This window comes from Callithrix jacchus, chromosome 7, assembly GCF_049354715.1.
Source record: "Callithrix jacchus isolate 240 chromosome 7, calJac240_pri, whole genome shotgun sequence".
Classification (NCBI taxonomy): Eukaryota; Metazoa; Chordata; class Mammalia; order Primates; family Cebidae; genus Callithrix; species Callithrix jacchus.
In genome coordinates, this window is record NC_133508.1 from 85,099,878 (window position 1) to 85,127,875 (window position 27,998).

The following is a 27,998-nucleotide window of genomic DNA, read 5'->3' on the forward strand; positions in this document are numbered from 1 at the left end:
AAATAATTAGGGCATAAAATGAATAATATCATGTCATTTGCATGAACTGGGGGATCATTATTTTAAGTGAAATAAATCAGGCATAGAAAGAAAAATATTGCATGTTCTCATATGTGAAAGCCAAAAATATTCTGTCACATAAAGTAGAATAATAGATACTACAGGCTAGGAAGGGTAGGTCAGTATGGGCGGGCGAGGAAGAGCAGTAGCTTAACAGGTACAAACATAGATTAGAAAATAGGTATACTCTTGTCAAGGAGAGCATAGAAACTATTGCTAACCACAATGTATATTTCAAAGTGGCTGGAAGAGAAGACTTAAATTGTTCCCAAAATAAAGAAATGATAAATACACAAAGTGATAGACAACTTAACTACCCTCGTTCGATCACCACGCAATCCACAAATGTAACAAATATCACAGATACCCAGTAAATATCTAAAATATTATGTATCAATTTTTTTAAAAATCAGAACCATAAAATTGTACTTTCTCACTCACACATATCACTCAAAAGCATTCCATGGCTCTATATTTTACCTTACCAAACCACCTTATCCAAAAAATAAATAAAGACCTACGTTAGTCTATATTCAGTAAATTCTTGAGTATTTTTTATGGCATAAAATATCTTCTAGGTGCCCTGAACCATACCAGAAATCAGCTGAAATATTAAAGTATTTTGTACAAGGCTAACTTCTCTACATAATGTAAGATTTGATTTACTTCAAATGCTTTTCAAAAATTAAAAATAAGAATAAATCACAGTCCAACTCCTCTTCTGTATGAGTCTAATATGTAGCATGATCAGAAGTAGCGGAAAAAATGAAAGAATGAGAAGGACATCTGGACACGGTGCCTCACACCTGTAATCCCAGCACTTTGGGAGACCAAGGTGAGAGGATCTCCTGAGTTCAGGAGTTCAAGACCAACCTGGGCATCATGGTGAAACCCAATCTCTACAACAAAAAACAAAAATTAGCTGGGCATGGTGGTGCCTGCATGCCTGTAGTTCCAGCTACTAAGGAAGCTGAGGTGGGAAGATCATTTGAGCCAAGGAGGTCAAGGCTGCAGTGGGCCATGTTACACCATGTGCTCCAGCCTGGTAACAAAGCAAGACCTTGTCTCATTTAAAAAAAAAAAAAAAAAAAGGGACAAGGATATGTTAACTTTGAAAATTAAAGTAACAATTTCTGGAAGTAATATGTATTTCCCTGCAGCTAGCATTATATTAAAAGTTTCTGTATGTTAAAGTACTTGTATGGCTTCTGTATTCCACAAACCATTTATAAACTTACCCTGATTTGCAAAGGTTTATAATTTTATTTCTACAAATTAATCTATTACTTCGATCTGAGGTTTCCCAATGTTCATATTTAATCACCCTCACCACCAATTAGTCACAAACTATATTTCAAATGTAAGAAATAAAGGAGATGAAGTCATGGTCCCTGGCTGTGAAGTACTTATAATCTATTTTGGTTAGGTTATAACCAAGGTTGAACAGCAGTATAAAGAACAAAGTCAAAATGGTATATAACAATTATAGAGAACGATCCAAGATGGCCAATCGCTAACATCCCGGGATTGCAGCTCTCAGGGAAGGCGCGGAGAACTAGAGGACGCCACACTTTCAGACAAAGTCTGGTCGCTCACGGAGCAGAAGATCCCCTAGTGGTGGAAACACACGAGTCGCCAGTTCCCCTTCTGACCAAGGTTTGGAGCCCTGGGAAGGCAGAGTCGCCTACTACGGAAACAAGAAGGAAGCCCGACAGGAGAATCCTGGGCAGAAAAGCACCATCAGTTTTAACGCCGCTGCTCTGGCCCTGGGAACTAACAACCTGGACGTCCACTCAAGAGACCTAATCTGAAAGTTGGTAATTTCAAAGACGACAGGAGGATAAATTTACAATGACGGGAAGAAACCAGCGTAAAAAAGCTGAGAATACTCAAAGTCAGAACGCCTCTCCCTCTAAAGATGATCACAGTTCCACATCAACAATGGAACAAGGCTTGATGGAGAATGAGCGCCTCCTGATGACAGAATCACTCTTCAAGGAATGGATAATAACAAACTTCGGTGAGTTAAAAGAACATGTTGTAGCCCAACGTAAAGAAACTAGAAACTTTGAAAAAAGGTTTGATGAAATCCTATTGAGAATAGACAACTTAGAGAGGAGTATGAGTGAATTAATGGAACTGAAGAATACAATACAGGAACTCCGAGAAGTATGCACAGGTTTAAACACTCGAATTGTTCAAGCAGAAGAAGGGATATCAGAGGTCAAAGTCCAACTTAATGAAATAAAATGTGAAGAAAACATTAGAGAAAAAAGGATAAAAAGGAATGAGCAAAGTCTCCAAGAAATGTGGGACTATGTGAAAAGACCAAATTTACGTTTGATAGGTGTACCTGAATGCGACGGAGAGAATGAATCCAAGCTGGAAAATACCCTTCAGGATATTATTCAGGAAAATTTTCCTAAACTAGCAAAGCAGGTCAACATTCAACCCCAGGTAATACAGAGAACACCACAAAGATATTCCTCAAGAAGAGCAACCCCAAGGCACATAATCGTTAGATTCACAAGGGTTGAAACGAAGGAGAAAATACTAAGGGCAGCCAGAGAGAAAGGTCAGATTACCCACAAAGGCAAGCCTATCAGACTTACAGCAGATCTCTCAGCAGAAACTCTACAGGCCAGAAGAGAGTGGGGGCCAATATTCAACATCCTCAAAGAACAGAACCTTCAGCCCAGAATTTCATATCCAGCCAAACTAAGGTTCACAACTGAAGGAAAAATAAAATCTTTTATGAACAAGCAAGAACTCAGAGATTTTATTACCACCAGGCCTGCTTTACAAGAGCTTCTGAAAGAAGCATTACACACAGAAAGAAACAACCAGTATTAGCCTTTCTGAAAATACGCCAAAAAGTAAAGAGCACCAACATAAAGAAGAATTTACACCAACAAATGGATAAAACAGCCAGTCAACATCAAATGGCAGTAACCCTAAATTTAAATTGACTGAATTCCCAATCAAAAGACACAGCCAAAACCCAACGGCATGTTACATCCAGACCTGTTTCACATGCAAGGTTATACAAAGACTCAAAACAAAGGGATGGAGAAAGATTTACCAACCAAATGGAGAGCAAAAATAAATAATAAATAAATAAAAAGCAGGAGTTGCAATTCTTGTATCGGATAAAATAGATTTTAAAGCAACAAAGATATAGTGGTAAAAGGATCAATGCAACAACAAGAGCTAACGATCCTAACACCCAGATAGGAGACTTAAATTCAATGAGACAAAAAATTAATAAGGATATCAAGGACTCGAACTCAGATCCAGAACAAGTAAACTTAATAAATATTCATAGAGCTCTCCACTTCAAATACACAAAATATACATTCTTGTCAATACCACATCACACCTAACCATTAGTTTAAATGAAACATTGATTGGCCATTATTAATACCCAATTTTTTCCAAAATAAAGCAATATTTCCATTTACTCTCCCTCTTTCTCTTCCTCTTTCTTCCTCTCCTTTACTTATTTTTTTTTTCTTTACTTCTCTCAAAAAAAAAAGAAATCAACTTGTAAACCTCTAGATCCAGGTCGGCAATGTCTCGTTCATTGCTTGATTTCCTTTCTTCCCTTCCCTCCCTCCCTCCCTCCCCGCTTCCTCCCTTCCTTCCTTCCTTCATCCCTTCCTTCCTCCCTACCGTCCTTATTCCCTTCCTTCCTGCCTTCCTCCACCCCCCCCCCAAAAAAAAAAAAAACAATTATAATATGAAAAGTTACACCAGACAGTAATCTCTCAAGGTAAGGCAATGAGGAAAAATTTCCTTAAGGTAAAGAAACCTGACATGGGCATAATCATTTAGAAAAGGAGGAAGAAAAAAAAGAAATAGGTCAGATCTTCTGTGTATGACTTTGGGCAACTTAATATCCTTCTTTAAACCTCAGGCTTCTTCATCCATAAGAAATTCAAACAAAGGGAATATGTTTAAAAGCAAACAGAAATGAATGAGGTATTTTCTAATGAGAATGTAGATGATGATTACATGCTGTTTTATTCAGAAAATATTAAAACATTACCAGTTACTACTGTCTATTCAAGATATGACCTATTAGGATGTGACATGTTATTTCTATTTTACTCTGTGACACTTAATCATCTGATAAAGGATTAATGAAAGTTCATAAAATATTACAATTTTATATAGAAATGAGACTCATAAAAGAAACTTCAAATGAAGAGAAGAAGGTTCCACTAAGAGGAGAGACAGTCTAACATGTTTACTAAATTCCTAAGCAAAATGTAAAAAGAGGCCAGGATGATGTCCTTGATTTTCTCTTCAAATACAAAAACAACTAGATAAAGCTTACACAAAGTCTTGTATTACAAGAGATATCGAGTTTCTTCAAAAGGACCACACAGAGAGATACAATGTGCTGGAAAAATTTATTTAAAAAAAATATCTTACTGAAAGTAGAGAAAGTAGTATGAGACTGGTAGAAAAGAAGGAGCTAGAAGCTAGAAGACCTGGATTCTAGATTCTATCTATCAAGTCACATAACTTCTCTGAACTGCTGCCATTTTTCTTAGTCAAATATACTTAAATCCATCTTCACATAATTTTGAGTACTAAAGCAGAAAACGTTGGTGAAAATTGTATCCTATAAAAACAGTAAATATTAGGCAAGACATTTTGGCAAGAAAATATTCAAGAAGAACTTCTATTAAAGTAAAATCAAAAGTGAAAATTCACCATTTGTAAGAAGTCCTGGGCCAGGCACGGTGGCTCACACCTGTAATCCCAGCACTTTGGGAGGCCGAGGCGGGTGGATCACGAGGTCAACAGATCGAGATCATACTGGTCAACATGGTGAAACCCCGTCTCTACTAAAAATACAAAAAATTAGCTGGGCATGGTGGCGCATGCCTGTAATCCCAGCTACTCAGGAGGCTGAGGCAGGAGAATTGCCTGAACCCAGGAGGCAGAGGTTGCGGTGAGCCGAGATCGCACCATTGCACTCCAGCCTGGGTAACAAGAGCCAAACTCCGTCTCAAAAAAAAAAAAAAGTCCTACCATAAGAAATTCCCATATGTATTTAAATGGTTGATGAGAACCCAAAAGTTGATAAGAAGAACTCACCTGTCAGCCAAGGAAAGAAATGTAGTCAAAAAATAGAGACATTAAGATCAGAGAAATAAGAAGGAAAAGCTCTAGAAACCCAGCTAATAAATGTTCAAAGAGGAATGGAATTTTTAAAAATCACGATTTGGTAGAATTCATAGTAAAAAATTGTTTCAGGCAACAATCATCAATATATGCTAAAGGAGTCAAAGTTGAGGTATAATAGGGTATTACATAGTTTCAAAATGTCTCCACACAATTACAAAAGACAGAAATAGCACCTTTTTGGTGGAGAAAACCAGCACATCCATCTTAATCAAGTGAGTAAAATCAACATCACCAGTAGTGGAGAAACATCACATACCTCCTGGTGTGATGCACTGAGAGTAGTAACACATCACACCTGTTGTATTCTGGGGAAAAATAAATAATCTAAATCTAATCATGGGGGAAAACAATCAAACAGACTCAAATTGAGGAATATTCTACAAAATAGCTGGCTTATGCTCTTCAAAATTATCAATGTCTTTAAGCACAGTAAAAGACTAAGGAACTAATCCATATTAAAGAAAACAAAAGAGACACAGGAGCTGAATGCTATGTATGATGACACTTCTTTCACTAGGAAGATATTATTAGGACAACTGGCAAAATCTGATTTAGCTTTATAGATCAGTTAATATTATATCATTATTAATTTGCTACATTGTTAATTAACCTGTGTTAATCACACAAAATAATGTCTGAATTAGTCTGCTCAGGCTGCCATAACAAAATATCACGGACTGGGTAGCTTAAACAACAGAATGTTATTTCTAACTGCTTACTTCTCACAGTTAGACATAAAATTCTGAAGTCTGAAAGTTAGAAATCAGGGTGCCAGGATGGCCAGGTTCTGGGAAGTTTTCTCTTCCTCTGTTCTAGATGGCTGCCTTCTAGTTGGGTCCTCATGTGGCAGTGAGAGAAGCTCTCTGGTGTATTTTCTAGTAAGGGCACTAATGTCATCATGAAGGCCCTGTTCTCAGGATCTCTTCTAAACCTAATCACTCCCAAAGCCTCTATCCCCAAACCACAATATTAGGGGTTAGGGCTTCAACACATGAACTTTTGGGAATACAAATTCAGTCCATAATAATATCCCTGTAAAAAAAAAAGTGTGGTGATTCTTTAAGGATCTAGAAATAGAAATTCCATTTGACCCAGCAATCCCATTACTGGGTATATACCCCAAGAATTATAAATCATTCTATTATAAAGACACGTTCATTGCGGCACTGTTTACAATAACAAAGACCTGGAACCAACCCGAATGTCCATCAGTGATAGATTGGACAAAGAAAATGTGGCACACATACACCATGGAATACTATGAAGCCATAAAAAAGGATGAGTTCATGTCCTTTGTAGGGACATGGATGAATATGGTAACCATCATTCTCAGTAAACTGACACAAGAACAGAAAATGAAACACCGCATGTTCTCACTCATAGGCAGGTGTTGAACAATGAGAACACATGGGCACAGGGAGGGGAATGTCACACACTAGGGTCTGATGGGGGATGGGGGACAGGGGAGGAACAGCACGGGGTGGGGAGGTTGGGGAGGGATAACATTAGAAGAAATGCCTGATAATAGGTGATGGGGGGATGGAGACAGCAAACCACCATGGCATGTGTGTACCTATGCAACAATCCTGAACGATCTGCACATGTACCGCAGAACTTAAAGTACAATAAAATAAAATAAAATAATCTATACACAGACTCATACAAAGACAGAGGAAAGAGAAAAACTGAAAGAAAAAGCAAATATAATTGTATGGATTCTGAGTGAAAGCTATATGGCAATTCTTTATACTACTATTACTTTTCCATGAGTCTGAAATTACGTGAAAATAAAAATTAAAACAAAAATTAGAAGAACAAAACAACTCATTACTGATCTCTCTGATTATACCACTACATAGGCAGTTAACTGCTTTGATTAAAAGTTATTACAAACTACAACAGTTCTTCTGGCAAATATATAATTGTCAAGAAAAATCAGATGTGTAAGTGTTCCCAAAAAATCTTCCAGAGAAATATATATATTGAAATTATCTTAAATTGGCTTGGTCTTAAAGCTCCTTTTCCATGTCCATAAGCTTGTTCCAAGAGTAAAAACTGTGTGTAACATCTGTTTCTAATTCTACATAATCTATTATTGTGGATATAAAAAAACTTATTATCACATCTATCTCCTTGCTAGTGCTAAAAAAAACAAGCACAAACTGCATGTTTTCAGAAAAGAATACTTAATTTTATTTTTTAAAAAATGAGAGATTATACACAACAGGTTAGAAATAGAGATGAAGCTCATCAATGTAATTATTCTATTAATGATTCTATTTTTTGCACTCTATCTCATTTTTCTTCCTCTATGACTTTCTCATTATGTAGTAAATCAACTTTAAATGTTGCTAGAGAATACTTGTTGAACTCACTAAGCAATGTCTAGAGATATTAACACTCAATATCTTTAATTATGAAATACTATTTAACCTGCTTCATAAAAATTATCTTCCATAGGACTACTGGGGCTAAAGATGAAAAACCATTCTTATAAACACAGTTAAAATTACTTGGAGAGAAAAGGGTCCCACAGTCAAGTTTAGAAAATGTTGAGTAAAAGAAAATTAAGTCATTTGTTTACTAGAATATATCACAGTTTTTAACATGTTAATATATATTCTAAATCTCAAAAAGGTAAATGATTTATAGTAGCACAGAAATCCTAATATTTTATAGAGAGTACCTATATGGGTGCACCACAAGTTGTAAAAAGCTACACTATACGATGTTATCCTATAATGTAACAAAGATTCTGTTTTTGTAAATTGATGCCAAGGTAAAGGCTTGATTATAGCTGAGGCAAGTACTGCAGTGAAGAAAGATAACTTCTAACTTACCATTGTGAACCCTTGACCATCCACCTCTTTCACAGTCTCTGCCAGAAGATCCAAATAAAGTATCAGTCCTGGGACTTGGGGGATCAACCTAGAGGAAGCAGGATTTTTATGTTAAACAGAGTTTAAACATTCCTAGACTTTGAATCTCATGCCATCAGAAAAACTACTAGAGTATAGAGACCATATATCATAAGGGAAACATGATGGTGCTCATAAGAGTCAGGCATGTTTCAAAGTAAGAGTTTATTCAAATATTTTGTTATTCATTGCAAAATAAAATTGAAATTAAACCTCAGAAATTTTTAATTATATATATATGTGCCTACTTTAAAATGAGCAGATTTGGAATTGAAATGTTTATTACTCCAGTGCCTAATTTGCTTTCCATCACAATGTTTAAAAAAAACAAAAAGAGTAATCTACTTTGCCATATTTTAGAAAGTGTAGCCATTTGCTTCTTACCTCCTTAGTATGCACATTTTGAATTCAAACAGTGTCTTTACTTTGCTGTGTTTAGGCCCAGCATGCTCAGTGATATATAGCTTATTATAATAATAGCCACATTTTCTAATAAAAAGTGAAAAAAAAAAAGATACAAATGTACAAAACAGATATTCCTGTTCATCAAAATTTAAAATTTTGAGCATCAAAGGATAATATCAACAGAATGAAAAGGCAACCCATTGAATCAGAGAAAATATTTATAAATCATTTATATCATTTATCTGATAAGGGGGTTACCATCCAGAATAAACAAAGAGCCCCTATAATTCAATAACAAAAAAAAGAGATTTAAAAATGAACTTGAATAGACATTTCTCCAAAGAAGTTATACAAATGGCCAATAAGAACATTGAAAAAAAGTTCAATATCATTATCATTAAGGAAATCAAAATCAGTATCATAGTGAGATACTACTTCACTGTAATTTTGAGATACTACAAAATCATAGTGACATACCCATTAGGATAGCTATTAGAAAATAAAGTGTTGGAGAAGATGTGAAGAAATTTGAACACTCACACTTTGTTGGTGTGCAATGCAAAATGGTACACCTGCTATAAAAAACACTATAGCAATGTCTCAAAAAATTTAAAACAGAATTACCATATTATTTAACAATTTTTCATCTAGGTATATACCCCAAAGAGTTGAAAGCAGGGCCTCAAAAATATATTTGTATACCCATGTTCACAGCAGCATTATTCACAATGTCTACACTGTGACACAGCAACATTACTCATAATATCTAAAAGATGGAAGCAACCCAAGTGTCTATCAAGAGGTGAATGAACAAACAAATATAATATATGAAAATAAGAGAATATTATTCAACTGTAAAAGGGAAAGAAATTCTCACATACTATAACATAGATGAAACTTTATGAACATTATACTAAGCAAAATAAGCCAATCACAATGGAACAAATGATCTATAATCACACTTATATGTGGTTCCAACAATAGTCAAACTCATGGAAACAGAAAGTAGAATGGTAATGGTTGTCAGGGGTTGGGGGACACAGGGATGGAAAGTTACTGCTTAATGGGCACAGAGTTCAAACAGTGTCTTTACTTTGTTCTAGAGATGGATGGTGGTACGGTTGCACAACATAAATATACTTAATGTTTCTGAACTACACACTCAAAGATGGTTAAAATAATAAATGTTATAATATATATAACCACAATTTTAAAAAAACAAGTTTTTTGAAGCAGACAACCCACACAATGAGTAAAATGTGGTAAACAGCCTTACAACAGAATGTGATTCAGCCATAAAAAGAAATCAAGTATGGTATATCCAACCTTGATGAACCTCAAAAACATTGTGCTAAGTGAAAAAAGCCAGACACAAAGGTCAAATATTGTATGATTCTATTTCTGTGAAATGGTAGAACAGGTAAATTCCTAGAGACAGAAAGCAGATTAGTGGTTGCCAGGACTATGGGAAGGAAGGAATGGAGAGTGAATGCTTAATTAGCTCAGAGTTTCCATTCAGGGGATGAAGAAGTTCTAGAACCAGATAGCTGCATAACACTGAACATCCTTAAGGCAACTTAACTGTGCACTTTAAATTTGAAATGATAAACTTATGCTATGTGTATTTTACCACAATAGGAAAAAAAAAGATCTTATTCTGTATGAATGGAAAATAAAAAGGCTGTTTAACTCCTCTAGGATAATTGCACCAGTTTCTCTGAAAGAATGCTAATTGATTTCTTAAAATTGTTTCCTATTCTCTAAGATTACTTTTCATACCATGTACATTGATTACACTGTCTTTCCTAAAAGTGTTACATTCTGCATATGCATGTATTAAGTTAAAATTGTGTTTGGTTACCAATTTTCTAAGTGCTTCTAAAACCATAAATGGCTACAGAGAAAAAAAAATGTCTATGTATACAAATACAATTGAAAAATCCACTTTCCTATTTAATACTGTAATTTTCTAAGTATAGACTTAGAAGTAGGCATTTCTGCTTATTGAAAAGCTAGGGAGGGAAAGCATTTAAATACAAATTTCAAGGTTTGTACCAAGCAATATTAGAATTATTAGAATATTAGAATTATTTAGAATATTTAGAATTGTTCCATTCTAAACAACAACATAAAAAGTAATAATAAAACACACATTTAAAGAAAAGCAGTTATGTTTTCCAAAGAAATTTAGCATGGCTACTCCCACAATATTTATTTTTGTACATAGGCATTTTATTAAAATGTTACTATGCCTTCAGATGAAAATATATCCTTTCTTTTCTATTTAATTTGTAATTATGGGCAGACTTAAAATTAAAGGCAGTCAAAAACTGACATCAAAATATGCAACTATTATCTGAATACTGGTCAAACAACAACAAAAAAAGTGACCAAAACTTATAATCAAATTATGTAGAAATGAGAAAAGTAGTCACAACAACCTCAATAAAACATTGCCACTTAAAGTATCCATTACACTATAAATTTTCTTTTATAATTAAAAAAATCTATTAAGAGCTGAAAGAAAATGACTCAGAGTCAAAATATAGGTGGAATGAAGTGTTGCTAAAGGTATATTTAATTTGTTTTAAAAAGGTATCACAAAGAAAATCTGAACTTTCAGATGGTGTATGTTCAAAAAGTTATTAGCCCACCAAAGGAGCATATTTACATGTTGGATTAATTCATTTTAGAATTTAGAAAAAATGAACTAAAGACATTAGTCATATTTTTATAGGTATCCCAGAAAGTTACTTGGCCTCTATCAGCACTTAAATCTTGAGGTTTAACATTATTATATATGTATATTATATTAATTCATATTTTTTATTAGTTTGAAAGCTTTTGGTAAAGAATTGCTTTTAAGGTAAAAATACTTTACAAAAATTCAGGAAACCATGAAGATTCTGAGGGAGTCCTTTACTAAACATTCTGATTACAAACCCTTAAATTTAGTCAAAGTCTATTTGATAATCACATAAACACAAGACTCTAAATTTCAACTATATCAAAAGTACAATTTGGTATAGAAAGATTAGAAATATGTTACCCTTAAATGAACTTTTTTCACTTTCAAAGGTCTTCCCCTATTCATAAAATAATTTGCTTTGAAGATCAATTATACAAAGATTACCCAAGGGACATAATTTAAAAGAAAACTTATTTTCCATTTTAATTTTTATAATTTAAAAAAGGAGGGTCTAGCTTTTCATATAGAATATTTGGCTCTCTTTTAAAGTCCTCTCTGCCATTTTAGTACTAATGTCAATTACAACCAAGTTCAATTGGTAGTTATCATGCTATCTACTATATAAGAAAGAAAACTGATATGAGAGGATTTAACATGGCATTTATAACACAGCTTGATTTCCATCAGGTCTGAAGACTGAAAAAAGCAAGTTCTTTCATTCTAAATTAATTTCCCATTTTAGAATGCTAGGCTAGCAGTCAGGAAAGAAAAGTATTAATAGAAGCTAGAAGTTGAAAGATATTTCAGAATAACATTTTTTGGGGAAAAATACTGATCAGTTTCAAATAGAAATGCTTAAGAGAACACATACATGTCTAACCACAAATGGAGGTTTATCTGTTTCCTTTTTGAACTCATAGGGTCCCAGATTTAAATGAGCCAGCCGCTGCCTGGTATCTTCAGATAGCTCACACATGCGTCTTTTTGTATAGGGAGATGGAGAGTGTGATTTTGAAGAGATTGTAGGCTGTTCATAGTTTTTTGCATTTATGCAATATTTACTTCTCTCAGGTGACTTGGATTTTTTCTTTTGTGATCTTGATGTTCTGCTTTGTGGTCTGCCATGTGATTTTTCAGCTGGAGCCAACTGGTGAATAAATTTATCCTAAACATAAAAATAAAAATTACTTGGTCAAAGGGGATTTTTAAAATTTCTATTGGTTAAAAAAAATTATAAAGTAATTTAAATAAGATACAGAAAATCTATCAAAGTCAATTAGATCAGTCCTTCCTATCTGTGCTGATCCTGGAATAAGTCAAATCTACATTTTCCTAGATAACTCTTTCTATAGTAGTTACGGAAGTATACTGTTTCAAACTTCCTTAAGTCCAACTAACAAGGACTTTATAAAAATTAAAGGCCAATATTTAACCACCTGAAAAATTTAAGCAACAATATCAAAAAATTATTTTTCAGTATACCAAAAAAGTAAAAACATTGGTTATCATATATATTCATGTAATTGCCTATATAAGAGAACTATGTTTAGTAATGTTAAAAATACACGCCAAATTAGTTCATTACAAAATCTTTTATAGAGAAAACTATAAAAATAAGTTTCATCCCTTCTGCTATAATTATATAAATGTACAACACAAATGTCTGAAGAACAACTCTATACATATTTTAATGAAATGTATTATTTGGATTGTAATACATACTTTAAGGTCCCTTCCAAGCTGTAACTTCACAATGACAGAAAAACATACCATCTAATTCTGTTCCCATATTTTTATAAAATTAGAAACATAAAAAAACTTAATAACTGGTATTTTATCTTCCAATAAAACTGGTTAGCAGTCTAAAAATTTTGACGCTAAATAAAATTTGATAATTCTAATTTTGCTAATTTGATTGTAAGAATAACATCTTATTCAAATAATCCCTGCCTTATAAATGCCTTAACAGTTAGATTACAAGCAAATAATTTAACATTTCTCCATACTTCATCCAGAGTTACAAGAAGCTTTTCAATTCAAGAAAATGGACTGCTGAGAATTTTTGAATGTCTTCCTAACTTTAATCATTTTTAAAAGCCACACCAATCCTACACCTGCTCTACTTCCTCAACACCCCTATTTGCTAAGGGTAACTTAGTATATAAAATACAAATGTGAATAGAATGAAGAAGAGTCAAAAAGTTTTAAGTGGTTACACAGAAAAATTAATTTTCCTAAATAAAAACAAGCTTCAGCTGGGGCAATGGTCTATGCATTTCATACAGACCAGCTGCATCAGATTACTTCATCTTTCTTTCTTCTGAAGTTTGTGGTATGCTTCTGGACCTTCTCTACCTCATTCAATGACTTCAAAAAGTAATTCAGAATTTTTCTGCCATATCCATTTCATCCATCTCTATGACATCACAGACTTACAGAAGCAAGGAATGTTAGCACTAGAAAGGATCTTTGAGGTTTACTAAAACATTCAAGCAATGAATCTTTCTAAGACCTTGGAATTATGAGTTTTTGCTTTTCAGCTTTAATTATCTAATTCTACTGTATCTTGAATTTTACAAACATGCAGATCCATTGCATCCCTAATTCTGAAAATCCCTTGCTGACCAAAACCGCTTTTCCTCAACCAACTTCCTTCTCACTGAATCTGTTACTTGCCCTTTTCACCTCCTCAGTCCCTAGAACTCTTGCCTCAAGTTCTTTATACAGTTTTTAGCATCTCTTATCTCCAGACCCAACTAAACTCATAATCATCCATTTCATCAATGCTGTAAAGTTCCTTCTTATAGATCCACTTCTGATTATATCAAACCTTAATTTACCTCATCTTCTTTATTAAAGCATTTACTATTGCATACTACTAGAGAAAGTTATAAATTACACAGTACCTACTACAAATGCCTACTACTTATTCCTAATGCATCCTGTTCATGCCTAGTAAAACTTTTTTAAAAAGTGACTGTGTTATACTATTTGTAAAAGGAACTGACCATGTGACTTGCTTTGGACAACAGGAAAATAGTACATGCAGCATAAGGAGAGACTTGGAAAGTACTTACCCTCTCTTACTCCTAAAAAACCTTCCTGTCACCATGAATCAGCTGGAATTCTTAGCCTCATAGATGATGAGAGCCTTGTGACTATCGTCCCAGCTGAAATCAAGCTCATCACCAGAAATTTAAGATCCTTTCCCTGGGCAAAACATCTGCCACTGTCAGACATGTGAGTAAAGCCATCCTAAACCATTCATCCCTAGCCAGCCATTCTAAACTAACAGAATCAACCAGCAGATCCACAGAATTGTGAGAAACACTTGCTGTTTGAAGTCACTAAGTTAGTGAGGTGTGTAATACAACCAAAACTATGTGATATAGCAGATTAACAAATTTATATTCATAAAGTTACTACTGATATTTAACTATTCAGGTAATAAATTCCACTTTGCAGTTAGGTGAAAACAATGAGTAGAAATGAAAACTAGTTTTATTCCAGAAAATTCATAGTAATATGCTTAATTTTTCAGTCCATTCAGTCAGTGACAAAATATTCAATTTGAAAATAAAGTGCCAAAAGAAATAAAGATCATTATAAGCATTTTTGTAAACCTAAAATTTTTTTACAGCTTCACTTCTCTCAAAAGCAAAAATTGTTTGTATTGTCTTTGAAACTAAAAATGCTGCTTTATAGCCATTAAAATTTTAACTGTAACTAATAATCACTTGAAAAAGTAGACTTACCGCCTTCTTAAATACAATCAAATACTGTTAACATTCAGAATTTTAATGTAAAAGTGAATACTCTGTTGTGCCTACCAGATAATTTTTTCTATCTCATATTTCAACTACTTCTTCTGTATCTCCCCCAATTGTCTTAATTTCCTAAAAAAATAGCCATAGTAACAGCTGCAATATTCATTAATAATAATAATGTTATATGCCAGGTATACTGCATATATTCCCTAATCTTTACAGAAGCCTTATGAGGAACTCAAACCCAGATCTGTCTATTTCTGGAAAGAATATTTAAATAAAACATATTTCCTTAAATACTGACACCAATGCCTTTTCTCTCATATCTCCATTCGATAAAGATCCTAAGTCAAAAAAAAAAAAAAAAAATGAAGCATTCTATCAAAAGTTTATAGAGGGAAATATTAGTTCATAAGTACAATTAAACTATGAATGGGTAATGGCTTTATATTTAGAAATGGCTTTCACCAAGCTGTACCTTTATAATGTATGTACTTTTCTATGTATATGCTATAATTCAGACAAAATGTTAAAAAGAAAAAAAGACTTCTCTATCCATCTATTGGAAAAACATACTCCAGTGTGAAGAAAAAAAACTGTCAGAGTCGAGGCAAAGCATTTCTAACAATTTACAATGTGCACCGTCACATCTCTAAAACAAGTCAATAACATATCTCTGCATTTGGCAAGCACAGGTTTTTAGACGAGCACTAAAAGCTGTGTTTCAGCTTGCATCTCAAAGATAATTAAGTACAGCCTGACTCTGAATTATTCAATATCTTTCTAAATAAAATAAGAATGATCCCCTCAATAATTCTATATTTTACCTTTCTTAGCTCAAGTCACAGTTATCATCCTCAGCAAATTTACTTGAACACTGATAATGAAGTACACGAACAATCTACTCCTTCCATGGTCAGCCTACCCTTTTGAGCCCTCTGAGCTTTACATATTATTGGCTCTTCATCATAGACAGGTCACTGTTACTCTCTCACAATGCAACTGCACATGAGTGACATCTGGACATTGTTAGATAACCTGTGGACAAGGAAGTAAGCTACCTTGGTGACTCAGTAAGAATTCAGACCAGGCCAGGCACATCAGTACACACCCATAATCCCAGCATTCTGGGAAGCCAAGGTGGGTGGACTGCTTGAGCCCTGGAATTCGAGACCAGCCTGAGCAGTATGACAAACCCTGTCTGAAAAAAAAAATACAAAAATTAGCTGGGTGTGGTGGCGCAAACCTATAGTCCCAGCTACTAAGGGGACTGAGGCAGAAGGATCGCTTTAGCCCGGGAGGTCAAAGCTGCATGCCACTGCACTCCGCCCTGGGCAAGAGTAAGACCCTGTCTCAAATATATTTTAAAAAGGAAAAAAAAAAAAAGAAGTCAGACCAAATGGAGCATTAGATCCAGATATCTCAGACACAGATGATCCTTAGGCTGGAATGTCCAAGATTCTCTTGATCTGGCAGTACCAGTAAAGCCACCAAACTGAGCAACAGTCCCTTAAGAAATCAGTGAGAGTCAAGAAACCATACTTACTAAACACCAGTATCCCATCTGAGAACTCTGGTAACATTTGCTAAAAAAGGTATCCTTTGAACATTTTGCAGTAATCTGTAACTTCCATAAGATTTAAAGATGCCTAGATCTCTGTGAGACTACTTGATCCTAACATCTTTATGGCAGGTTGATTTCTGTGCATTAAAATGAAAATGTCCAAGAAGTAAAAAATAGTAGTAATAATCATCACATGATGACATCCTCTATCATACATACCAAGCTTTTCATTCTCACATTTACTAAGATGTAACCATATTGTTAAATACCTATACTGTTTTACTTAAACTAAAAATTGATCCCCGAAAAAGTGAAAAGAGTTGCAGCCAAAAATAAAGAAATAATGCTTGGTAAATGGCCACAAAGAGGACTAAATAAATTAAACTATTAAATACTTTATACAAATAATTTTAACCTGAGTGCGGCATTTCCTTGAAGTAATCAGACATTCAGTAATCATTGAAGTTGTAGAAAATTCCAGCTTTGGAGCATTTCCCTGAGAAGATAGAAGAGGGTAATATTAGACATTTCCATTTAAATGGAGATGATTATATAAGAATATGACCTAAAGTAAAAATCAACTGTCAAAAATCAGCTATTTCATTGTTAGTTTGAACTTTTTATTAAAGATTAAAAACAACATAGTAATGGCTAAATGATAGTAAATAACAGTGTCTCTGCTGATGATTCAGTTATGAGTGATTATATTACTTTTAAAAATAATTAATCTATTTTTTCATTTTTAAGTATTTCCTGTCAAATTACTTCAAATTTTTAAACTATGATATATTGTAGTCATAAATATATAAACATACTTAATAAATTTGAGCTTTTTTCTTTTACAACTTAAGACATATTTTACTATATAGTCAAGAAATAAAGGTTAGCTTGATTTAGCCATTCCACAATGTATACATATATCAAACATCATAAATATATACAATTTGTATTTCTCAATTTTGTTTTTTTTAGAGACAAAGTCTCTGGAGTACAGTGGTGCCATCAAGCTTACCGCAGACTCTAACTCTTGGACTTAAGTGATCCTCTCCCCTCAGGCTTCTAAGTAGCTAGGACTACAGGACACACTACTTCATTAAGCTAATGTTTTCATTATTTTGTAGATACAGGGTCTCACTGTCACACAGGCTGGTATCAAACTCCTGGCCTCAAGCAATCCTCCTGCCTCAGCCTCCTGAAGCACTAGAATCACAGGCATGAGCCACTGGGCCTGGCCTGTCCATTAAAATTTTAAAAAACAAAAACAAAAAACCCAGCTCCTAGGCATGTAGTTCCTGAAAATAGAAAAGATAAATTCTCTACTAATTCCGCCAACATTTTTTCCTATAATGTATCTTACATTCATATCTAGAAATGAATATGGCTTGTATTTCTAACATTTCAATCATCACCTTGAACACTCTTTGAAATAAACAGAGATAAAGATGGTAAAATTCAAAAGTACAGTAACAAAGTATCTGTGAAAGTATTTGGAAGCAAACAATTACGCAATCACCAAAACATTAAAGAATATAGTCCATGCCCAGGGCAGTTTCATTCTAATACAGTAGAAATCAGACATTGACCAAAGTATTAGGTTGCTCCAAAAGTAACTGTGGTTCAATCTTGTGAACGGAACTCGAGCCCGGGGAATCTCGTCCAGCGAAAGGGTCCCAAACCTGGAAGAGACCGCGCGCCAGAAAAAAAAGGAGATAGAAAAGGCGAGGTCTGGAGGGCTACATGCGCTATGCTCATGCAGCAATTTTATTTTTGCAATGTGTTTCATTATATACTTTTCTGAAGTTAAAGTTGTTTATGCCAGATCAACATACTTAAGTTACAGTAAGCAAGTTACGCCCAGTTAAGTAAGTTAAGCCCAGTAAGTAGGCTACGCCCAGTAAGTAGGTTACTTCCAGTAAGTAGGTTACGCCCAATAGGTCAAGGTAAGTAGATTACAGTCACACCCTATAAGCTATGGTAAGTAAGTAACACAGGTCCAAAATGAACACAATCAAGCAATAAACCATAACAAGCCGAAAGTAGACACAATGCCTCCCAAGTCCTCATATCCATAAAGTAATGTCTGTTAATTATTTAGAATAACATAGTCCCTCTCTTGGTTCCTGCTTTCCCTCAGCTCGACTCCCCCAACCAGGGATCTGTGTCCGGGCTCAAGCTCACCCTATGGTGAGGCCCATTTCCTAGGGGCCTCACACAGGAGCAATCCCCACAGGTCTCCCTTAGTTCAACACCTACATTTGGCCTCAACAGATCCAACCTGTGATTAAGTTTAAAAACATCAAATACATTAAAGAAAAGGTAAATCAGAGTTGCCTAACAATTAACTGAACTGATGTCATTCTTACCACATTCTACTCATTAGAATCACTCAGTCTACACTCAAGAAGAGCAGTTAGGCTACATTTTCAGTGTGTGTTATTCTGCAAACATATCTTCATAGTGATATCTACTATGTCTGCTTGTTAATTATCTAGTACTACAAAACAAATCACCTTGAAACTTAGTGGTTTAAAGCATGAGTAAAGATTTATTATCTCATGTAATTTCTGTGGGTCAGAAGTCAGAGAGGTTGAGCAATGTGTTTCTGTGTTGAAATTTCTCATGAAATTATGTTCAAGATGTCACTTAGGCTGCAGTCATCTGAAAACACGACTAGAGCTGGAGCATCTGCTTCTCAAGTAGGTTCATTCACAGGGCTATTGGCTGGAAGCCTCAGTTCCTTTCTAGCTTTTGGCAAGTTCAGCAACTCATAAACCTCTCCAAAGGGCTATTGAGTGCCCTCATGATGTGGCTCTAGTTAATCAAAGTGGATAATCCAAGAGCAAAGCAAGAAAGAAGCCACAATGATGTAGTCTCAGAATCCTACACTGTCACCCCTACCATATTCTATTTATTAGACTCACTAAGTATAATCCAAACTTAAGGGCAGAGTAGTTAGGCTACGTTTTCAATGAAGGAGGAGCAAAACTTTTGTGTACAGGTTTAAAACCACCAGTCTGCTCTCTGACCACAAACTACTTACATTCCTCTCACATGCAAAATACATTCATGCTCTACCAGAAAAAAAAAGAAAATAATTAAAGTCTCATCCTTCTACTACTTCAGCTTGAAGTCCAAGATGTTGGCATCTTAATAAAATCCTGGTACAGACAAAGCTACTGAGGTGTAGTTCTTTATGTACAGCTCCTAAAATATAGTTTCTTACAATCAGAAGATATATGACCTAAGGAGAAAAGTTATCTGCCTCACACATGCCCAAGGTGCACATGTGCAGCAGGCACAGGACAATCACTACAGACATTCCTATTCAAAAAGGGGGAAAATAGGATAACAATTCTGAAATACAGCCAGGGAAGTGATAGACCTTCCTTGATTAGGACTTAGTCCTGTTTTCTGTTCAGAAATAACTACCCACGGTTCTTGGTTTCACATTCTGGGTACTCGCTTTCATCCTTTGAATCACTATTCCTTTACAATGAGAGGTAGACTGTTTGAAGCTGCATAGTGCTCTGAGTTTGGGTCCTATCAATAGAATTTTGAGGATTCAGGAGGCTTTTCCTTTTATAATGTCTCTCTCAATTTTGGACCAAATTGGTGGCATTTCTGCCAACTTCATGTTCTTCCATTTCTTTTTGTGGTACTCATGTGAATCTTATTGGAGTTCACTCCATTAGACAAAAGCCATACCCTTCTCTATATTGGACTTCTGCTGAGAATGCTGAAAAACAGTACCCTTAAGTGTTTAAACAAAGCTGTGTTTGATTAAATGATTTTCTGGCAAAATGTTAGATATTTATGAGGTTTTAATGAAAGATTTTACATTCACAGCCTTAGTTTCACCATCAGATCATAATTTTCCAAAAGTACTCTGAAATGATTTTTGCTCCTAAGTCATTTCTTCAATTTCAGCATTGTCTGCAACTGGGAAGGACTCAGAATCATCAGAATCAGTAAGGTCCAACTCTTTCCTAACAGCCTTTCCTTTTGTTTTCTCCCCTCTCATATTGTGGAACACGCAGCAAAAAGAAACCAAATATCCCCTTTAACACTGCCTGCAAGCCTCCTTAGACTATCATTTCATTAGACAGCTATTCTACATTCCACATTAAGATTAAGTGGCTGTGCTGTTAAACTTGCTGCTGTTACATAACAAGAATCCCCTTCTCTGCTAGTTTTCAGTAACATTTATCTCACTTTCCTGCAAATGCTCATGTGAAAATTTCTTCAAGGATCTTCAAGCTTTAATTGCAGAGTCTGTCCAGCTTCTACCCTCTCCTCTATGAGACACAGCTGCTTGAGGGTTCTTACACATGACAGGTAACTTCCACCACATGAGTGATCCTCAAGTGAGTGCAAAGCAGAAGCCCCAATGATTTTAATGACCTGATACCAAAAGTATAATACTGTCACTTTTGTCATGTATCTGTTAGAATCACTGGAAATAGTGACTTAATAGGAGGGAAACTAGCTCCGCCTTAGAAAGAGAGGAATATCAAAGAATTTCTGGATGTATTTTATAACTACCACAACCTAGACTGTAAGTTATCACTTTACCCCTCTCCATATATTGCTGGTCACATGATAAGAACTCAATCAATGTTTTAGCCTTTATTTTACTGAATTTTAAAAAATCCAGCTTTATCAGTCAATGTTCTTCAGAGTAACAAAACTCATGGGATATACATAAAGAGACTTATTTTAAGGAATTAGTTCACACAATTGAGGGAGATGAGAAGTCCAAAATCCACTTTGGACTTCTCATGGCAAGCTGGAAACTTGGGGAGAAGCTGACGTGCAATCTTGAGTGTGAAATCTGTAGGGCAGGCCAGCAGGCTGGAAACTAAGATAGAATTTCTGCTACAGTCTTGAGGCAAAATTCCTCCTTCAGACCGGGAACTGTGACTTATATCTGTAATCCCAGTGCCTTGGGAGACCAAGCCCAGGAGTTTGAGACCAACCTGAGCAGCAGAGAGAGACCCTGTCTGTACCAAAAAAATTTTTTTTTTAATTTGCTGGGTAAGGTGGTGAATGTCTGTCATTCGAGCAACTTGGGAGACTGTGGTGAAAGGATGGCTTGAGCCCAGGATGTCAAGGCTGCAGTAAGCCATGATCATGTAACTGCATTCCAGCCCGGGCAACAAAGCAAGACCCTGCCTCAAAAACAAGACAAAACAAAATAATCCCTGCTTTATCAAAAAACCTCAGTTTTTCCTTTTCAGGTCTTCAATTAGATGAAGCCCATTCAAATGCTAAAGTAATCTCGAAGGTTATCTTCTTTATTAAAGTCAAGTAATTGTAAACATTAATCACAACTGTCAAATACTTTTTAGAGTAACACCTAGACTTGTGTTTGGTCAAATAACTGGGCACCATAATCTAGCCAAACTGACACATAAAATTAATCATCACACTATTTCAAGTGTCAGTTCATCTATGAAGATGCAATTCATTCATTCAATTTAATCAAGAGATATTTATTAAGTAACTACTCCAGGCAAGATACTGTGTTGTGTTAAATTCAAAGATGAGAAAGTCAGAGATTCTGTTTTAATGGAGTTCACAATCTAGAACAGGAGATATTATCATCATCACTACTCCATCATCACCATCATGATATTCATGGCTATCATCATATCCCTAACATTTATTGAGTGTTTACTTGCCAGACACTGCTATAACCATTTATAAGTTTACATTAATCTACCCAAAAACCCTATGATATCTCCATGTTATAGTGCTTTGCCAAAGGTTACTCAGTTCATCCATGAAAGTGCCAGAAATTAATCCCAAATGTGGTCTGAATCCTTGCCATAGTAAAGGCTTCAGGAGGCTAGCCTGGGAATCACAGATGATTATGCACAATCACAAGAATTCCCAGAAGGTGTGCATTGTTTTCTGCCAGGGCAACAAACTACTGATTGAAGCATTTGTCCTATTCATATTTAAATATAATGATAGATATGGCTAGATTTAGAACTGCCAATTTGGTGTTCAGTTTATATATGTTCTATGTATTTTTATTCTTTGAGGCTTTCTAGGAATCTCACCTGCATATGCATAGGTAAGTGGCCATGCAATGAACCCGTAAGAGTCCCACCCTCTACTGATTACCTGTGTGTAGACTAGGAAATCATTCAAAATTGCAGCCAAGACTCCAATCTCCTTTTGCTTTCATTTTTGGCTGGACTTTGAGTGTCTCCCCTTGACATGCAGTTTCACAGTCGGCCAAAAATAGGTGGAGAGTTTACCTCCGCCCTTTATTATTACCTTACTTCCAGGACCTCCCTGTCAACTTTCTGAGAGGTATAATCCTTGCCCCAGTTAGAGCTCTGCCTAGCAAAGTGGTTGGGTTTCTTTGTCTACTCTAACTGAATCCCCCACAGTTAGCAGGCAAAGCCATACTATTTGTGTCATGCCCAAAATTGCTTCTGACCTCCCAGGTAGCAAAGCTGCTGATTTTTGCACCTAGCTCCAGAACAGATAAACTCTCATTCTCACTTACCAAACAGAGTATGAGAGCATCCAAAGCAACAATGCTAATACTCTCGTCAGTTTGTTAATACTCTTGCCAGTTATACCCAAAGCTCTAGCAGTTTTTCAAGCATGAAAACTTCATTTGTCTTTCCTTGTCAGTTTCCAGTATCCTGATTTTGTTGTTTCTAGAAATTTTGTCTAGTTTTATACTCATTTTGTGTGGAAGAAAGAATTCTCAATACCTTCAAACTGCCATTTCTAGAAGTCCTAATTTTTATATACTTTTGCTTTTATAATCCATCATCTTCCAAATAAATGTAAAAGTAATTCAAAATAAATGATGAAAAAATAAATCCCAGTTAATGGTCCATAATCTTGAGTTTATATTGCCATATTGGTATCATACAGAATTTTTAATTACCATAAAGAGACCATAATTTTTAAATATGATTATTTGTTCACTGTATGTTTCCACACAGATCTTGAAACACTCTTTGAAGACTTTTATAGTACAGAAGCTTGCTAATGTACAATGAAATATCCCAAAGAAGGTATAGCTTTATAGACTTACTACTTAGTCAACTTTTATACTTTCATTAAGATGAACCAGCTTTTTCTTGGAATAAGGCATATGATAAATCTACAGGAGAAATTACTTCGTTCAGTATATCTGTTCATACAACAATACTCTCCTTATTTGGACTACTCTAATATTGTATAAAATTAGTTTTAAAGATCTGTCCAAATAATATCAAGCTAGACAATTTTTGCTTTTTCTCTTTTGAAATGGCATGGGCTTCTCTCAGTTTCCCTGCATGGAAGACTTATTTTCAGCAATAAAATATTTTCAAATCGTCCACAGAACCTGAAGGAAGTTATAGTAAAAGATAGAGAGTAAGCTGTCACTTAATGCAGCTTTTAATTTTAGGTGTATGAATATATATTTCTACTACATAAATGTTTTACAACTAATCTATCCAAACTCCTACTAACAGACATATCAATTATTTCCATTTTCACTATTATGAACAAACAAGTAAACATTCTTAAAAAGGTTCTGAGTATGCCAGAGAGAATACACCTTTAAGATAGATACGGTTATTAGTCCATTTTAATGGTACTGATAAAGACATACCTGAGAATGGGCAATTTACAAAAGAAAGAGGCTTATTGGACTTACACTTCTACATAGCTGGGGAGGCCTCACTATCATGATGGAATGCAGGGAAGGAGCAAATCACATCTTACATGGATGGTGTCAGACAAAGAGAGAGCTTATGCAGAGAAACTCCTGTTTTTAAAACCATCTGATCTCATGAGACCCATTCACTATCATGAGAACAGCATGGGGAAGATCCATCCCCATGATTCAATCATCTCCCACCAGGTCCTTCCCACAACATACAAGAATTATGGGAGCTGCAAGAGGAGATCTGGGTGGGGACACAGAGCCATACCACATCCTTCCATCCCTGGATCCTCCTAAATCTTGTATCTTCACAGTTCAAAACCAATCACGCCTTCCCAACAGCCCCCCAAAGTCTTAACTCATTTCAGCATTAACTCAAAAGTCCACAGTCCAAAGTTTCGAGACAAGGCAACTCCCTTCTGCTTATAAGCCTGTAAAATCAAAAGCAAGTTAGTTACTTCCTAGATAAAATGGGGGTACAGGCATTGAATAAATACAACAATTCCAAATGGGAGAAATTGGCCAAAACAAAAGGGCTACAGGCCCCATGCAAGTTCAAAATCCAGCGAGGCAATCAAACCTTAAAGCTCCAAAATGATCTCCTTTGACTCCATATCTCACATCCAGGTCACACTGATACAAGAGGTGAGTTCCCATGGTCTTGGGCAGCTCCACTCATGTGGCTTTGCAGGGTACAGCCTCCCTGCTGGCTGCCTTCACTAGTTGACACTGAGCATCTGTGGCCTTTCCAGGTGCATGGTGCAAGCTGTCAGTGTATCTACAATCCTGGGGTCTGGAGGACAGGGCCCTCTTCTCACAGCTCCACTAGGCAGTGCTCCAGTAGCAACTCTGTGTGGAGTCTTTGACCCCACATTTCCCTTCCATACTGCCCTAGCAGAGGTTCTCCATGAGAGCCCCGCCCCCACAACAAACTTCTGCCTGGGTATCCAAGCATTTCCATACATCTTCTGAAATCTAGGTGGAAGTTCCGAAACCTCAATTCTTAGTTTCTGTGTACTCACATTCTCAACACCATGTGGAAGCTGCCAAGGCTTGAGGCTTGCACCCTCAGAAGCCAAGCTCTATGTTGGCCCCTTTCAGCCATGGCTGGAGTAGCTGAGACACAGGGCACCAAGTCATTAGGCTGCACCCAGCATGGGGATCCTGGGCCCACCCTGGGAAACCACTTTTTCCTCCTAGGCCTCAGGGCCTGTGATGGGAGGGGGTGCCACAAAGGTCTCTGAATATGCCCTGGAGACATTTCCCCATTGTCTTGGTGATTAACATTAAACTTCTTGTTACTTATGCAAACTTCTACAGCTGGCTTGAATTCCTCCTCAGAAAATGGGCTTCCCCCAGGCTAGAGTGCAATGGCAGGATCTCAGCTCACTGCCACCTCTGCCTCCCAGCTTCAAGCAATTCTCCTTCCTCAGCCTCAGCCTGAGCCACCCAAGTAGCTGGGATTACAGGTGCCTGCCATCATGCCCAGCTTATTTTTTGTATTTTTAGTAGACGGGGGTTTCACCATGTTGACCAGGCTGGTCTCAAACTCCTGACCTCAGGTGATCCACCTGCCTCAGCTTCCCAAAGTGCTGGGATTACAGGTGTGAGTCATCACACCCAGCTGGGTTTTTCTTTTCTCTCACATTGTTAGGCTGCAAATTTTCCAAACTTTTATGTTCCATATCTATTTTGAAACTGAATGCCTTTAACAGCACCCAAGTCACCTCTTAAACGGTTTGCTGCTTAGAAATTTCTTCCACCAGATACCATAAATCATCTCTCTCAAGTTCAAAGTTCCATGGATCTCTAAGGCAGAGGCAAAATGCTGCCAGTCTCTTTGCTAAAGCATAGCAAGAGTCACCCTTATTCCAGTTCCCAACAAATTTCCCATCTCCATCTGAGACAGCCTTCATCTGGACTTCATTTCCTAGATCACTAACAGCATTTTTGTCAAAGCCATTCGACAGGTCTCTAGGAAGTTCCAAATTTTCCCACATCTTCCTGTCTTCTTAGCCTTCCAAACTGTTCCTCCATCTGCCCATTACCCAGTTTCAAACTCACTTCCACATTCTCAGGTATCTTATAGCAATGCCCCACAATCGTGGTACCAATTTACTGAATTAGTCCGTTGTCACATTGCTGTAAAGAAGTATCTGAGACTGGGTAATTTATCAAGGGAAGAGGTTTAACCGACTCATAGTTCTGCATGGCTGGGAAGGCCTCAGGAAACTTAAAATTATGATTGAAGGGGATCAGGCGTATCATCTTACATGGCAGCAAGCAAGAGAAAAAAATGTGTGTGCAGCAGGAAATGTCAACCACTCATCAGATCTCATGAGAACTCACCTGCTATCATGAGAAAAGCATGGAGGAAACCACCCCCATGATCCAATCACCTCCCACCAGATCACACCCTTGACACAGGAGGATTACAGGGATTATAATTCAAGATGAGATTTGGATGGGCACACAGAGCCTAACCATATCACATGGTATAATAACACACAAAAGATTCAAATTGTTTCACTTTTGATATTATCAGATTTATTAAAAATTCCCAATCTTATAGCTATATAAATTAAATCATATGGTTGTTTTAATTTGGATTTCTCTGAATACTAATGAGTTTAAGTATCTTTTCAAACATTTTCTTTTCAAATGTTTGTTATCCTAAAGAATGATAAACATTTTTTCCCCCTCAGAGAGAAAAATAAAGAGAAGAAAGAGATAGACAGACAGAGATGGGATGGGGACAGGGGAAAGGAGGAGATAACAAAGATCTGAAGAATGTATACTAAAATTTTTTTAATTTTGAATGGCACATTCATGACTTTTATTAAATTATTTTCATTTAGATTTCAATGTTTAACCAATTTACCATATTAGTCTGTTTTCACCTTGCTGTAAATAAATACCTTTATATGTTTAAGTAAGAGTGAAATCTAAAACAATTAAGATTTAAACTACAAAACAAGAATTAAACTAAATTACACTTTAAATTTGTTCTTCACATTTAAGATGTTGAATGCTACATGGTGGTTTCTGACAACGATTTTCATCAAAAACTGATTCAGAAAATTGCAAGCACTTACTCGAAGGCCAGAAATCCTCCTCATGGTAACCTGGCGGTTTGAATCATGGTGTCCAGACACTTGGTTTGGACCCGGAAACATGAAATCTCTTGTATTTTCATCATAGGTAGACAGTGTTTCACCCACTACAAGAAAGATAGCCTATGATTCAAATTATAACAAAATATTCTATTTAGAAGCAAAATCATCAAGTATGATATATGTATTGCCTGATGCCTTACTGAAATAACTGTTTGGGCCATATTTATTTTCTATGAAAGGAAAATTAAAGATATATTAAAAATATTAACACATTTTCCTTTTCCAGAAACATACTACATATTAGTAGTCCCCCCCTTCCCTTTTGGAGACAGAAGATGGTCATGTAAACTTACTTCCTAGGGGAAAAAAAATGTTCTTTTGAAAATATAAAGTCTAACATTTATATATCAATTACCATCTCCACATTTTTTCTTTTTTTTTTGAGATGGAGTTTTGCCCTTTTTGCCCAGGTTGGGGTGCAATGGCACAGTCTCAGCTCACTGCAACCTCCACCCCCACTGGGTTCAAGCAATTCTCCTGCCTCAGCCTCCCGAGTAGCTGGGTCTATACGTGCATGCCACCACACCCAGCTAATTTTT

At 35.8% G+C, this 27,998-nt stretch overlaps 1 protein-coding gene across 5 annotated transcripts in view; it reads right to left on the reverse strand.

Moving 5' to 3' along the window:
• SPATA6 (spermatogenesis associated 6) overlaps nt 1-27,998 on the reverse strand; it is a 197,143-nt gene that overhangs the window by 100,926 nt on the left and 68,219 nt on the right. For all 5 annotated transcript variants that reach the window (XM_035252998.3, XM_035252996.3, XM_035252995.3 and 2 more), the window contains exons 5-8: nt 27,379-27,503; nt 17,018-17,098; nt 12,143-12,436; nt 8,100-8,187 (exon numbers count right to left, since the gene is read on the reverse strand). In XM_035252998.3, the coding sequence (XP_035108889.2) occupies nt 8,100-8,187; nt 12,143-12,436; nt 17,018-17,098; nt 27,379-27,503 (588 nt within the window). The remainder of the gene's footprint in view (nt 1-8,099; nt 8,188-12,142; nt 12,437-17,017; nt 17,099-27,378; nt 27,504-27,998) is intronic.